Source organism: Nothobranchius furzeri, chromosome 5 (assembly GCF_043380555.1).
Source record: "Nothobranchius furzeri strain GRZ-AD chromosome 5, NfurGRZ-RIMD1, whole genome shotgun sequence".
Lineage (NCBI taxonomy): Eukaryota > Metazoa > Chordata > Actinopteri > Cyprinodontiformes > Nothobranchiidae > Nothobranchius > Nothobranchius furzeri.
Genome location: NC_091745.1, coordinates 74,199,241 through 74,215,231, shown reverse-complemented (window position 1 = coordinate 74,215,231; position 15,991 = coordinate 74,199,241). Strand labels below are relative to the sequence as shown.

At 42.2% G+C, this 15,991-nt stretch overlaps 1 protein-coding gene across 1 annotated transcript; it reads left to right on the top strand.

Annotated features, from left to right (window-relative positions):
• The first annotated feature begins 289 nt into the window (after window positions 1-289).
• Window positions 290-14,930, top strand: p3h3 (prolyl 3-hydroxylase 3). Its single transcript, XM_015950245.3, has 16 exons — window positions 290-666; window positions 1,845-2,029; window positions 2,526-2,684; window positions 8,309-8,501; window positions 8,623-8,754; window positions 8,832-8,974; window positions 9,086-9,175; window positions 9,241-9,293; window positions 9,378-9,457; window positions 9,527-9,654; window positions 9,727-9,822; window positions 9,913-10,063; window positions 10,184-10,301; window positions 12,768-12,843; window positions 12,948-13,088; window positions 14,569-14,930. Exons 1-16 carry the CDS (start codon window positions 372-374, stop codon window positions 14,734-14,736), a joined length of 2,208 nt encoding a protein of 735 aa, XP_015805731.1. The 5' UTR covers window positions 290-371; the 3' UTR covers window positions 14,737-14,930.
• The last annotated feature ends 1,061 nt before the right edge of the window (window positions 14,931-15,991 follow it).

Genomic DNA, 15,991 nt, shown 5'->3' with positions numbered 1-15,991 from the left:
AACTTTATACATGCATCAAAAATCCACAAATTGCTAAACTCATTTAATGAATCATCTTATCAGTGGTTAACTATTGCCTTTCGTTCAAGATACCTTATTTGCCGAATTACGGTAATTACGGTTGAACACAAAAACAGCGCCCTCTAGTGGCGGTAAAACACTGCCGCTTTAAAACTACTTCTAACAAGTTTAAATCAGTTTTAAAACTGCACTTTTAGTTAGACTAGAACAATTTTATTTTAAAAAGTTGAAAATCGACACTAAATGTGCGACGAGGTCCTTGATCTGTGATCGTGTCTTTCTGATTTGAGCTCTTCTTCACGTCTCTCTCACTCCTCCTCTTCCTCTGACTCCCGTCTGCTCCTCGGACCATGGCGCTGCACGCGCAACATCTCACTGCATACGTGGCGCGTTATTATCTTATTTTAGCTCTAATAAACATAACCGTGGGTGCGTCGCTTAGCGGCAGCTCTAATGTTTTGTCGCTTTTGCAGCCCTATGATTTTCTGTATTACAGCGGGGTTCGGGCGTATTATGGAGGGGAGTGGGCAAAGGCTGCAGAGCTGCTGGAGAAGTCCATCACCACCAAAGAGACGCTGCTGAAGGTCCGCAGACAGTGTTATGATGACTGTGCAGCATCTGGGACTGCAGCTCTCAGTAAACTAGGTAAGTTATCAGGCTACAGAATGTTATCTCAAAAGATTTTGCATCAGTTAAGTTTAATTTAAACTGTTCACTTTAGTTGGATTATTTTAATGTCCAAACAACATTTATACACTCCAGTAAACTCAAGAAACAAACTTTAACTTCGTTTTTCTAAAAAAAAAAAAAAAAAGTTTTAAAGCGTACCATTCAGCTATTGTTTTGCTTTTAGTTAAACTAAATAAAGGGAATTTCAAAATAAATTGTGTTTCATTCACCTGTGTGCTCAATCTGACTCATGTATTTAGTACATTTATTAGAGTATTCCGTTATTTTATGTGCTTGAAATGGGACAGTAATTATTTTTTTGTAATAATCAATCTATGGTAGATGCAAAAACATGTTATTTCCACTAAATCCCACTCACATGAAGCAATCTCAACAGTTATATTATTGCCAGTTTCAGTACCTTCCAAATTGAGTCATTTCAGGGCTCTGTCACTTTAAGAAAACAAGATGGACCTGGCCACGTCCACCCTCTGCTCGAGCTGCTATAAGCTGAGAAGCTCTGTTAACTGAGAGGCTTAGAGTAGAGTCGCTGTTCCAACGGCCACGACTGCTCATTTGCACATGAGAATTAGTTTTATTCTTATTTCTCTGTTTGTGACATCACAAATGGGGACTTTTTGAAATGGCTTGCTTTAGGCCTATAAATCATGTTTGAAGTGCTCAGAGACTTGCCATCACAAAAGATGCAAAAGTTTTGCCCAATATGCCCCCTTTAAGTTAAATTCTCGTCTATCATTAATTATAGTGATAATAGTGAAATTGTGCTTTAAATAAAGTGTTAACATAGAGTTATTAAACAAGTGATTCAGAATATTCAAACAATTGCATTTTTCATTTTGTACAGTGAAGCTTTATTTATAAACCAGGCATGTAATGCTAAACATGAATGCAGTGATTTGTGATTAATTTGAATCCTAAATGTAAGTAATGCAAGTTCCAATTTGTTAACTATGGAAATAACAAAACATTTAAACTATTTGGTAAAACAGTGAAAACCAACGTGCTATGATTGTGGTTTCGAGGTTCTCCTGCAGTGCTGCAATAAAAAACACGTAATTATGTGGTGTAAACCACTGCACCAGATCAGGAACACTTTGCAAAATTAGTGCTCAGCTATGTTTCATGCTTTTTAGACTCTGAGGAGGGGAACACCTGGGACCAGTGGGCTTTGGACTGGATTCAGCAAAGGGCTGAGTGTTTGAGGTTCTGTATCGGACAATCTGTCAGTCCTACGGGACAGCTCCCTGTTTCTACAGACATAGAATACGAGTTTGACACTCGCAACCCCTACAACTTCCTCCAGGTCACCTACTACAAGGTTAGCTATTAGGGATGGACAATATATCTGCATCAATATCGGGATCGGCCCATGTTAGTAATTTTTTAACATATCTGTATCGGTCCGATAAATAAAACCGGGCCGATATTAACAACCGATATTTTTTCCATCTTGTCTCCACTTGTTTGCCTGTTTCAGAGAGTGAGGGGGTGATGTGTATTTGATTAGTCATGTGAACAGTGAATGCAATAATCTCAGAAGCGTAAATGTGTGTGGTGTGTGTACATAATAATGTAAATTCGGCTTGAATTATTTTCATTTTATGCAAAATTGCTGATTTTAGAAGCATTAATGTCAGAATATCGGTATCGGCAAATATCGGTTATCGGCTATAACAGTGATCTTAATATCGGTATCTGCCCAAAAATGTCACATCGGTACATCACTATTAGCTATCCTTTCAGCAAACTAAAAGATCTGAGGTATAATATTCCACCATTTGTCTTCACTGCCTTTTTTCTTTTTTCCAAGCTAGTTAGAAAAGGTAAAAAAGGCAGCATCAGCGGCTCATACCTACTTTGTGGCTAACCCGAGTCACCTGGAGATGAGAAACAACATTGAGAAGTACAGACGGATGGAAGGAGTGAGCGAGGAGGACTTCCAGGACAGAGAGATAGAAAAGGAGAAACATTGGGTGAGTCGGGTGAGCTGTGGCTTTACGCTACATCTGGTACACCCAAAAACCACTTTTGCTGTGAAAACAAATGCAAAATTTAATTATCTAACAGTGTTTCTGGTGCATTTAAGGAAGCAATATGTAAGAATTCTACAGTGAAATAATCACAAATCAGTTTAATTTCTCAATCGTGTTGGAAGGAAGGTTACATTCGATTCCCTTCTCAGCCAGCTGGTGGTCAGTTTTTCTCCTTTCAAAAACATAAAAGAGGGACGTAGCTACTGTTTACAATCAGTGAGTTTGTGAGGTTGCCGTGTCTCTGGCGAGCTAACTGCTGCGCCGGTGTCGGTACAGGATCGGCTCGGGTGCAGGATCGGCTCGGGGTCCTTCGACTGCCGATGACGTCAAAGTAGTTGATTGGCTGAACATGAAGCTTACGGAAGTGACGTTGTCACGTTATGATTTAGATTGGTCAGAACAAATTTGCAGTCGTAGTCTTAGCGATTGTAGTCCTGTAGTCCAAAAATCAACACTTTTTGGAGAAAATATGTTTGAATTTCTAAAGTAAATGTAAAATATAAGCAAATGATAAACGGTGACCCTCAAAAGCTCTTGATGTTGATGAATTGGGGCAAAATAAAATATAAGAACTTTATTGAAAGACACCAAGCAATACTTTGAGTCAAAGAATGTATTTAGATAACAAATAAGGAAATATACAGACGAACTCCACATTAATACAAACAGATGTGGCTTCACATATAAGAACTGTTCTATTTTTTGTCAGTCCGATGTTGGTTTTATGCAGTTTCTTATTCTTTACAAAACAAAGATAATTTGGTGTTTCATTAACAAATTACAATTATAAAGAAAACATTTAGGTGTTAACAAACAAGAATTTTTTAACAAAACTGCTGATGTCTTTCCAAAACGTATGTGAGAAAGCCGAGTAGATTTGCAGTAATGTGACGTCATCGGCAGTCGAAGGACCCCGAGCCGATCCTGGACCGACACCGGCATTTGCAATTCGACACCAGCACAGGGGCGCCTCCAGAAAATTTTGATGGGGTGGCCAGATGGGGCCAAATACATTTTTGGGGTGGCACACCAAATTGGTCCTTGTGGTAAATCTCGGAGAGTTTAGCCTGTGACGATGTATTACATTGCTCCTTTATTCATTTTTATTTAAAAAAAACAGTACATATCAAAACATTTAACTTGAATTTTACAAACACAAACATTTCAGAAAAATACATTTCAGTTATTTAAAATGTTATCCCAAATTTTATTTCAAAATGTATTTTTTTAGGTTAATTCACCTATGTTGCTGTGCTCACAAAAAACTATGGAGATAAAAACTTTTTAAAAAAGGTGAGCAGCAGAAACGTGTGTTTTTTAAAATTATGATTATTTCTTTACTCATTAATTGTATTATTTTTATTTTGTTTTACAATTATGTGTTGAATAAACAAGATCAATATATGGTTTGACTGAACATTAATATGATTTATTAACACTGGATTTTCCTGGGGGGGGGGGCAGCAGTTTCCTAGGGGTGGCCACAGCCATCACTGGCCACCCCTTGGGGGTGCCCTTGCACCAGCAGGCAAAAAGCTCCAGAGTTGTTTAAAGAACTGAGGCCAGTAAATAGGAGTGACCCAGACATTATTTCTTTGACCCCTAAGAAGCCATGGAATCTTTTTGTTTTACTTTAATATCGGGTAAAGAAGGCTAGAGGCTAACATTTAGCTAACAATGCTAACGGTGAATTAGAAACAAATAGTCCGCTCTAAAAAATCTCAAGCTACTTTTTCAATTACCAAAAGGTCAATATTACAGTGAAATGTGAGTGTGAAGTTATTAACGAGTCATTTGTGGTGTTTTACTTCCTTTGGGTTGTACAGAACTATAACAGCAAGCTAACAGCAAGACAGCAAACAACCACACTTCCTCTAATGATGCCAGAGAAATATTACCGTAATATGTGTAATAAGTGCTCCATAATGTAAAACATCCAAGAGTGCTAACACCAGGTGTAAAAATGTGTTTTTTTACACCCCATGGTTTTATTTTTAATGTTAATGTTTCTTCTACTGTGGATACAGTACAGCAAGATAATTTTTCATATATATGGACAATACAGTTTTGTCTTATCTTATCTTATCTTATCTTATCTTATCTTATCTTATCTTATCTTATCTTATCTTATCTTATCTTATCTTATCAACTTACTGTTTATGACTCGTCTTTGCTTGTCATCTAGAATCTACTGGTGCTAATCCGTAACTAGTAACAGCCATGAAACTCATGGAAAGGCAGTGAGAATGGGATTGCAGTAACCACATTTGACCACAGGATGTCATTCGTACTTAAAGGGACAATGTGTAGTTTTTATCGTTAATCTCTGGAAATATCCATCAAAATGTTTTTGAAAATGAGTACAATGATGCCCAGCTGTTGAAAAACATTGCCGGCTTCTTAAGACATAACCATAAAAATCTGGTCTAAAATACATGGGAGCGGGTCTAAGTCTCTGGGTGATGCCACATTAGATGCCATGGTTCCAACTACGGGAGCCCTTAAGACAAAATGCATTTACTGATTTGTAACAAACGGTTACTAAACTTTTACCATTCATAAATGTTGTTGATTTACACATTTATCTCTTTAGTCATTGCTACTGATGAAAGGAAGTCTGATGTGTTTGTAATTTTTCTGAAGTTTGCCCTCCCTCCGGGGCTTTTTGATCCTAATGGGCATCCGTTGGTAAGGTCTACTCCAACACAAAAATGCAGTTTGCTTGCAACAATTTAGGTATATACTGCCCCCTATTCCCAGGAAAAAATACACACTGTCACTTTAATATTACATGTCATGTTCTGCGTCATGCGTCCCCTCATTTGTCTCCTTGTGTTCTCCAGCCCTCTCTAGGTTCCTCTTATGTGTCTCCTTGTGTTGCTCATGTGCCTCCTTGTCTTCTCCAGCTCCCTTCATGTTTCCCTCAGGTTCCCCCTTAGTGATTTCAGATTTAGTTATCCCATCCCTGTTAGTGTTTTTCTTCTGGTGTCTAGTTTTCAGGTTTAGGAGTTCACTTATCTTTAGTTCTCTGTAGATTAATTTTACCTAGTCAGTTTTCCCCACTTAGTTAATTAGTCTCACCTGATCCCTTCTGATCTCACTCCCCACACACCTGTCACCTGTTTCCCTCTGTGTATATAACCCTGTCTGCATCTCAGTGTGTTGTCGGTCCATTGTTTGTGTCAGCGTTGTCTCGTTTCCCTCTCCTGGTCTCTTGGTCTCTAGGTATTTGGATGTTTCTAGGTGTTGCTCTTTAAAGGAGCTCTTCGTCTCTTGTACCCTTTTCAGATTGACATTCTGGAATATGTGTGGACAATTCAGTCCGGTTTTTAACCAGAACTGTGTTTTCAGACACACCACTTTTGTACCGGAACTTGTCCTTTCGGCTGCCTTCACACAGCAGGGAAAAGTTCCAGATGTCTGGGGGGGAATCGGACTTATGTTAAGCATAATTCTGCGCACACGAAGACGCATAAGAGACCTGGATGATGAAGCTCAATGGTTAAAGGAATCACGGAAGAGGTGTGAAGCGCTCTGTCGCGCGTCTAGACGGTACCGTAGGAGGCGAGCTGCCATGGTTCGCCGCATGCTACAGGAGCGAGCTATCTAGATGCGCACAGCGTCCCCCGGTCCCCTCCTCCCTGTCCGGAACTCGACCTCACCAGTCTGAAGCAGCCACCTTGTCCGTGACAAGTCCGGACCTGTTACTAGGAGCGTCGTCTGGTTTAATTATGGAAAACGTTATCCGGATGTTTGTATTCAGACCATCAACATAAATATACTGGACATCTCCTTTCCATAGGCTCCAATATCACGTTTTTGAGACCAAATGGGAGGTGGCCACCACCGCCATTTTGACCGTGTCACAGGTTCCGTCAAGCCCAGACAATTCCAAAAAAGGGAAGAGAGGAGGAGCTGAGGGTGGGGCTGTAAGGCTGGAATCAACTGACGACACCTGGTCGAACTAGCTACAAGCTAACCTGAAGCTAACCCTGGCTAACCCAAAGCTAATGCGGAGGTGGGAGCTAAGCTAACGGAGGTAGAAACCTAGCTACAACCGGAGTTAACTGTGCACAACACCAGAGCTTCTGAGTCAGAGATACGCCGGGCTGACCGCTGGGTAAAACCGGGTGGAACACAGAGGTCTCCGAGACCTCCACAAGCTGGCAGCCGCACAGCAGACAAGCGCCACCGCGATCTGAGATGCGCAGAGCTGCCGCTGGGGAGAACCGGGTGGAAAGGTTTCCATCCCAGAGCTCCACCAGCCGGCAGCCCGCGCAGCACACAGAAGCCGCGATCAGACAAAGATGCGCCAAGCTGCGGGGAGGGGAGAACCGGGTGGAAAACATTGGTCTCCCGAGAGCTCCACAAGCCGATAGTCGGCTCCACCAACATGTTATATTTCAACCCATTTTCTTAAATGCAGCATTATGTTAAATGCACTGGGGTTTGCCCTATTACATTTAAATTTCATGGTTAAACAGTACATGTTAAAATCTAAGCTCAGCTCGGCAGTGACCTAAAATACATAAATATAATTTTACTTACCGAAAACAATGAAGTGGAAAATCCTTGGATGCTCTATTAGTGCAATTAATGCCACAGCAAGTCATTTTGTCCAACAATTGCGCAAAAAATATCCAAACAAGAACACACAAACACAGAGACTCAAAATCCCGGAACAGTTTCCAAGCCAGACCGAGGCTCTACTGAGGCCTTTCCACGGAGCTAGCTTTGTGGTCACGTGGGTCTGATGCTCATTAATTATACAGAATTTTAGGCTTTTAATACACTTAAACAGAAGAGTGAGAAAAAAATTCACCCCCCCTCAGAGTTGCCATGAGTGTAAACTAGATCATTTAAACAAAAAACATGTTTTGGTACCAGGCTGTAAACATGTTTATTTCTGCTGTGAAATTGGTATTTTTAACATGGGAGTCAATGAGGATTTGCTCGCTTCTGACACCAGCTCCTAGTGGATGAGGTCTTACGGACAGAGTCCTGAACATTTACGTTTTTCATGGCCTGTCTGAAGGGGGCTTAGGTCTCTAGGTTTGCGCACTAGGATTTTTGGATTTCGGTTTTTGGCTACCTGCCCTTTTGGATTTACATTTGGACAATTATTCCTAATAAAGGATTTTACGTTTTTCTACTACTCCTGCCTTGTGTCATGTTGGTTCTGCATCTTGGGTAACCTCCTCCTGGCTTACATCATGACAATTACATATTGCACCTTCAAATATTTAGAATTGACCAAAAAGCTTCTGCTTTCGTGTGACGACTGCAAAAATGACATTGCCAACCTTTATGAGACACAAATAAAACAGCTTGTCCACTGACAAAAATATGCTTTTTTGAAATTTCTCTCAGAAAGTTTTCACTTAAGCTGTAAATTCATACAATTCATTGAAAAAGTACAAGAAACATGGCTGAAACGAACAATTCCCTCACTTCGTGTTTGAACACAAACCTTTTTACCTGTTTCCGCACCATTTCCTTTTCCTTTAGACATAACTGTTGCAGCATCTCCTGCTTTAATATTACTTTTTCTCTTTACGTCTCAGGTCTTGTACGATGCAGCTGTCCATCACGAGGCCTCCTCTGATTGGTTGAGAGCAGCAGAGAAATGGAAAGCTTGCGTGAACCAAACACTGCTGCAGACAGACGAGTGCCGGTTGCAGTGTGAGGTCGCCGCCCAGCGGCTACCTGTGGACAGGGGGGTCGACAGTGTTGACGGTGTCTTTGAAAAGGCTGCAGGTAGAAAAGTCAGTTTAGGATGAACCGGCAGTGGGAAAATCCACACGCATTAGCGACTATGTGAACGAAGTGAAACTTTAAAAGTTTAAATCGACTTAAATCCTTTTCCTTTTGCGTCCAGCTCTCTCTTTGTCCCTGCTCTCGTGTCGGCAGTTCTGTGTGACAGAGGTCGCCACGCGACCTGGAAGGATTTCTGCTCAGGAGGACTTCCTGCCAACACAGCTGGAGCATCTGCACATAGCACAGTTTAAAGGTCTGGGTTTGCATAGAAAACTAAAGATTCTTCATTTAGTATTATCTACTTTCTGATGGGTTTTTGTTTTCTAACAGCGGGTGATTTTACTGGAGCAGTGCAGACGCTGCGCTCCTTTCTCCTGTTTTACCCCTCTGACAAGGACTCCTTAGACAACCTGCAGCTCTACCTAGAGACACTAGGGGGCGACAAAGACTCACACGACACTCAGCCTGCTCAGGTAGCTCCACAGTTTGCTCATAAATTTAAATATTGTTTTATTTTCACTGATAATCAGTTTATTCCTACATATTCAAAAAGTTTTTTTAAATCTTAATTTCCCCCAAAACAGGAGATTGTCAGATACATCAGTGAGTCGTTGGAGGAGAAGAAGCTTCTTTACTTTGGAGTGGAGAACCTTGACTTCAGCTTCACCGACCCTGTAAGCACTGGTCGTAAACGCACAGAAGCGTTTATCTCTGAGTTCATCAATCATCTGCTCTGCAGGATCTCTGGACTCCAGAAGATGTTGTACCAGAATCGATAAGGGACGCCTGGAGGTGAGTCAAATGGAGATTAATTCACTCAATAACTAGTTGAGTTAAAAAAAATGAAACATCTTCGCTATTTTCTTTTTACATCAGAGCTGAAAAAGAGAAATTAAGTGAGAAAATAGAAGATGGGAATCAGCTGGAGGAAGTGGATGACAGTGGGTTTTTTGCAGGTGAGGTCGATCTTCTCCTGTCTCGTGACTTTACCTGATCCTGTCTCATCCTTAAATGCTCTTCAACAGGAGGTGCAGTTCCTCAGGTGGGGGTCACCCTAACCATGGATGACGAGGCTCTGAATGGGACCAATCGAGTTGTTCTGGATGGAGTCATGACGGAGGCGGAGTGTGGCAGCATACTGCAGTTAGCATCTGTAAGTTAACACAAATACACCTTTACTCTCCCCAAACCACATCAACCCCTCACTTTACGTCATCTCTTCAAGGTTGCTGCGTCGGTTGGAGACGGTTACCGAGGGCGACGATCTCCGCACACGCCTCATGAGACGTTTGAAGGTCTGACTGTCCTCAGGGCTGTCAAGGTGGGAGGAAAGGAGGAGATGCAAACAACAGTGTGTCTGTTTTTTTAGAAGGTTTTTTTTTAATTTATTTTATGCCTGTTTCCTCCACAGCTGTCTCAGGAGGGTCTGGTCAACCAGTCGGATGCCAGGTTGCTTCATGAACTGGGTGAAAGAGTGAAAACACTGCTGCACTCCTACTTCAGGAGCCCTTCAGGGCTTTTCATCTCTTTCACACACCTGGTTTGTCGCAGTGCTGTCACAGGTTGAACCAACATCCTTATTAAAGCCAAACGTCCTAAAACGCAGATTTAATCTCTGACTTGATGCAATGATGATGAAACATTAGCAGGATTTTCATTAGACAAGGTCTGAACCCCTTCAGGAGACCAGGAGGGCAGACTGGACCTGTCTCACCCAGTTCATGTTGACAACTGTCTCCTTGAGCCTGAGACCAAACAGTGTTGGAGGGAACCGCCTGCGTTTACACACAGAGATCTCAGGTAAATAAAAAATAATCTCAACCATTAAATACAAATCTGTTTAGGGGTTGGACTGAGGGACCTAAAACAGGGGATCCGCAGGTCCTTAAAAAGTCTTAAAAAATCTTAAATTTGATTTTCCAAATTTAAGGCCTTAAAGATCCTTTAAAATGACAAATAATCCTTAAAAACAGTTTCCAAAGGTCTTAAATTACCAAAGACCCAATGAACAAGATTCTTTCATTTCTGCAAAATTTTTGTGAATTTCTAGTTGGTGTTCAGCATTTCTGGTGTATGATATTAACATAAGCGGAACCGTACCCATGCAGTTGGTTGTGAAAGGGGGCTATTTTTAGATGAGCACATTAGCTGGTTAAGCTAGCGGGAGCTTGCGCCATGGGGAAGGGCAAGTTTAATGGTGGCTGGATGGTTAATCCCACGTTCGAGACGTGGTTAGCACCGGTTCCAGGCAATAGCTGGAAATTATAGCTTAAATTTACTTTTAAAAAATAGCTTAAATTTGGTCAAAGTGGCCTTAAAAAAAGTCTTAAAAAGTGTTAAATTTGGCTCCCTTAAACCTCTAAATACCCTGTAAACGAACAACTGCACAAGTGCACGTTTTCTACACTACTTCACCTTTAAAGGGTAAAGCAGTGGCAGCGAAAACAGCGGCGGATCTAAGATTTTTCTGAGTACGGGGCCATCGGGGGCCACAATATTTATAGAGGGGCCAAATATTATACTTTTAAAAATGAAATGTTGAATTTACTCAACCAAGTCTTGTCAACTGGTTCCATTAAACCTAGTTTTTTTACATATTACATATTTTATATGTTGCTATTTTAACTCATTCACTGCCAATGACAACTGAAGTCGTCATTTGCATTTTTTTACTGTGTGGGTATCGGAACGAGCCCCCGCACCGTTAGAACAAACATCTCAGCTCTGATGCCGATCTTCATAATAATAATAATAATGCAATGAACTTATATAGCGCTTTTCTAGACACCCAAAGACGCTTTCACACACACTCACATTCACACACTGCTAGTGATGGTAAGCTACTTGTAGCCACAGCCGCCCTGGGGAGGTCTGACAGAGGCGAGGCTGCCATTTTGCGCCGTCGGCCCCTCTGACCACCACCAACACAGGCAAGTTGGGTGAAGTGTCTTGCCCAAGGACACAACAGCAGGATACCCCTGGCAGGAGCTGGAATCGAACCCATGACCCTCCGATCATGAGGCAACCCGCTCTACCACCTGAGCTGCTGCCCCTCATCCGCGTACGTCACACGTCACGTGATCAGGAAGCAGAACATCCATGTGTTAGGAGATCGTTTTGGGCCGCTGCTGTAAAAAAAAAAGTGAGGCGCAAACCGGAAAAGCTTCTGCCGATCACAATTCAACAACAGATTACGAAAGAACGGATAACGCTCGAAACGCGCAGATTGTTCCTGATGTAAGAGGTGAGTCTCCGCTTTGTTTTGGTTGTTTTGGCGTTGACATCATCCTAGCGCGCAACGTTGTGACTCTTGAAAAAACAGTAAAAACTGTGAGAAACGCTGGCAGCGAATGAGTTAAAACTAAACATATATTGCTCTTTACATTTAAACAACCAGGTGACAAACTTGGTTAAGTAAATTTTTATGTTTCACTATGAAGTTTACTGTTTGGCTCATTAGCACCACTAGTGGTGGGACTTGGAATTCCACCACCTATAACTTGATCATCCTGGAAAGAACAGATGTGTGAAAAGACAGAGACATTTCAATGGGCCAATCAGATTTCAACAAGGGCCAATACCCCTGTGACCCTGCCCCTAGAGCTGCCAATGAGAGAAAACCAGCTCTATAAGCATCGCTCCTCAGAAACCTTTTTAGTGACATCATGATATCATGCAGCTGACTCCAGGGACATCACATGAATGTTTCTGCTGGATCCAACATCTACCTTCAATACCGTTGATTATAATATTCTGATAAACAGGCTCCAGGATGTAGTCAGTACATCTGGTCTGGCTGTAGACTCGACTTTTACTGTTTTTGCTAACCAGATCACAGCAGGACCCCATGAGGGGTTCCACAGGGTTCAGTCCTTGGCACCTATCCCCTTTCTCTTATAAATTTTTGCTTTAGACCTAACTTTTAGGCAATTTCCCCAGTGTGTCTTATCATTTATATGCTGATGCTATTCAGCGCTACTGCTCCTTTGAGATGACTATACATTCTTATTAAATGTATTTAGAGGCTGAGAAATATCTCCAAACTTCAAGCTCTGCCGTCCAAATCTCATTTACACTATTGTAACATTTTGTTTCGCGGGAAGACTCAATTATTTAGGCAGGCTTTTAACTAGTTTTAGGCTGTAAGGATGTTGTTTTTACGTATACACTTATATATTTTTTTTTGCAGTAAAGCACTTCATGGTATTTAGCACGTGCTTCAATTATTTATTTCATGGCTGAAAAAGTAAAATCTTTGTCTCACAGTGCCATTCTCTACCTGAATGACAACTTTGATGGGGGAGAGGCCTTCTTCACTAAAAGAGATGCCAAGACAGTAACAGTGAGTCACGTTGCTGCCGAGTGCCTGTCGTGTGTTGTAAATGCTATTTTCCGTGTCAGGCCTGTTAAATGTTGGGTCTTTTCTGCCCCTGTCCTCGTCTACAGGCTCAAGTTAAGCCCAGCTGTGGTCGTCTACTGGGCTTTTCGTCAGGTCCAGTAAATCCTCACGGTGTTAGAGCCGTCACCAGAGGACGGCGGTGCGCTCTGGCCCTGTGGTTCACTAAAGAGAAGATCTACAGGGACATGGTGAGCCTTAGTAGTGACCTTTTTCCCCGAAGGTTAGGATTGTTGGGCGCAGTCGTGTTTGTTGATGTCGTGACACCGGAGTTAAGTCCAGCTGGAGCACAATGCAAATCTGTGGGATGTTTGCATGCTTGTGCTCATTGACCCAGTGTGTTCTGTGGACCTGCCATGTCACGGTCCTTCAGGTATGTCCTATGTTTCACCGGGAAACAATTATATTGCCATTTTAATACAGAAAACAGATAATTTGACAATCTTTAGTTATAAATTGAGAAATAGACCAATTAAAAAAAGATGAGTTCATTTGAAACAACAGATAACTCTAATTTTATACATTTTCCAGAAACTCATCTTTTTTTATTATTTCATGCAAAATCAGTCAAAAGAAAGGTAGGTGATTTAGAAAAGGCCTTTTACTCTGACCATTTTCAGAGTCACGTTTTTATTTATTTAAGCCACTCAGCTTGATTCAGAAAAGGGTAGAATGCCTTCTCCGGGTCAGGGATGAGGTCCTGCCCCAAGTGGAGGAGTTTAAGTATCTTGAGGTTTTGCTCACGAGTGAGGGAAAAGTGGAGCGTGAGATCGATAGGCGGATTGGTGCTGCATCTGCAGTGATGCGGGCGTTGTACCTGTCTGTCGCGGTGAAGAGAGAGCTGAGTCAGAAGGTGAAGCTCTCGATTTACCGGTCGATCTACGTTCCTACCCTCACCTATGGTCATGAGCTTTGGGTAGTGACCGAAAGAACGAGATTGCGGATACAAGCGGCCAAAATGAGTTTTCTCCCAAGAGTGGCTGGGCTCTCCCTTGGATATAGGGTGAGAAGCTCTGTCATTCGGGAGGGGCTCGGAGTAGACCCGCTGCTCCTCTACATCGAGCGGAGCCAGTTGAGGTGGCTCGGGCATCTGGAGGATGCCTCCTGGATGCCTCCCTGGTGAGGTTTTCTGGGCACGTCCAACCGGGAGGAGACCTAAAGGTAGACCCAGGACACGGTGGAGAGACTATGTCTCACGGCTGGTCAGGGAACGCCTTGGTATTCCCCGGAGGAGCTGGCCCAAGTGGCTGTGGAGAGGGAAGTCTGGGCCTCCCTGCTTAGGCCACTGCCCCTGCGACCCAACCCCGGATAAGAGGCTGAAATGGATGGACAGATGTAATAGCTGAAAACCTGTCTTACAAAAGATAATTACCTGAACAATGATCCATCTCTCAGGTCTTTGCTGAGTTTTGTTACTGAAAAAGTTTCAGATTATATTCACCTGACACTTTTTCCCCCTCATATTTTACAACACATTGCACAATCAACTGCCACAGACAAGTACAAGGAGTGGAAAAAAAGCTGTTTAAAAGAAAAATGTTGAGAGACCAAAGATCAAGACCACTTCAAAGTATTCTAAACAAGCCTGCTCCCTTGAAACATAAATCAGCCGTAGTTTAATGCTTTTTTGCACATTACTGGTTTGTCACCTATTTTGCATCTTTGCTGCAGGAGCGAGAAGAGGCAGAGGCCCTGTGGGCAGCAAATGGACAGGAAGTGTTGAAAAAGGACGAAGAGGAGACGGATGGCAGCGCCGCTGCCAGCCGTAACGCTCGGAGCCATGCGCCTAAAGAAAAGAGAGGAAGAGGCAGGGTGACGGAAGGAAAAGATGAACTGTGAGAGCCAGAAATAGCCTGAACGAATTCTTCAGGAACGTCATTCATCGTTGTACAACACTTTGCAGTTTCTCCTCAAACACTCTTTACATGGACATTTTTTGCAGGTTATAACGCGTTTTATGTGCGAGCGCTTTATTTAAGTGATGAGTAATGGTTTTATCTTCATAATGTCAGTCTGTAGTTTTTGTTCCCGTGTCAACGACTTTAAAAATAAAAAACAGTGTCAAACGTATTAAATGCGACTGTTTCAGAGGAGCGTGAGTGCGGCACGGCAAATGCATGCAAGTGGTGGAGCAGAGAGAGGATTAGGACCAAGAGTCGGGTCAGAAAGGGGCAGAAAAGTGCAGCGAGGCGGCGTGATCTGTCGGCGATCACCTCACACGCTCCGCGACGGCCTGCAGAGTTTGAGTAACGTGGTAAGATGTGAGATTTAACCGCGGCGTTTTAGAGGAGATGTGAGCGTCGCAAACAATGGTTTTAAGAACAAAGTGGGAGAAGAGGACCAGCAGAGAGAGGGAGGTGCACGGGGAAAAAGGATAGAAATAGAGAGATTACCGTTAATCCCTCGTAAATGAGAGCATTTGTTTATGAAGCTTAAAAAATCTTCCATTTAGAATATGGAATAGTAATCCAGGGAGAAAGCATTTAATCATACACATCCAGTGGTGTGACACCAACCCTCCTCCTTCCATCTTATCTCCATAAAAACCAGTCTCCCCTCTCACTCCCCCTTTGGCTTTTACGTTATACAGTCAAGTGCTGTTTTACGGCTCCATATTAACACTCTCACTCCCTCCTGTGGTATAATCCCGCTCAGATGTGGGTCGGGAGGCCCGTTTAATGGAGCCTCGATGTGAACCTTTTCACCTCCTCGCAGACACAGTCCCCAAAAAGTCTGAGTTAATCTTCTTTTAAGTGGATCTTTCGTTTCTAATATCCAAACATGAATCAGTCCAACTGTCTGGTGCTCTAATTACACTAAAACCAGAGTTTATAAACATTTCTGCGTTATTGTGTTTTAACTGTGTGGCAGGTTCAACTTCACCTGCACTCAAAAAAACAGAATGTGAATGAAAACATTTCAAATTATCAATCTGACAGATTTATATCAGATAGTTGAATAATTAAATTGGGTCAATATAACGTTTTAAAGGTGTGGATAACTGAAAAAACATTATTTACTCATTATTTTTTAAGTTTTTCATGCAGGCTGAACATGAAAATAGTCTCCTACATCTATCTCCTGCATTAGCTTC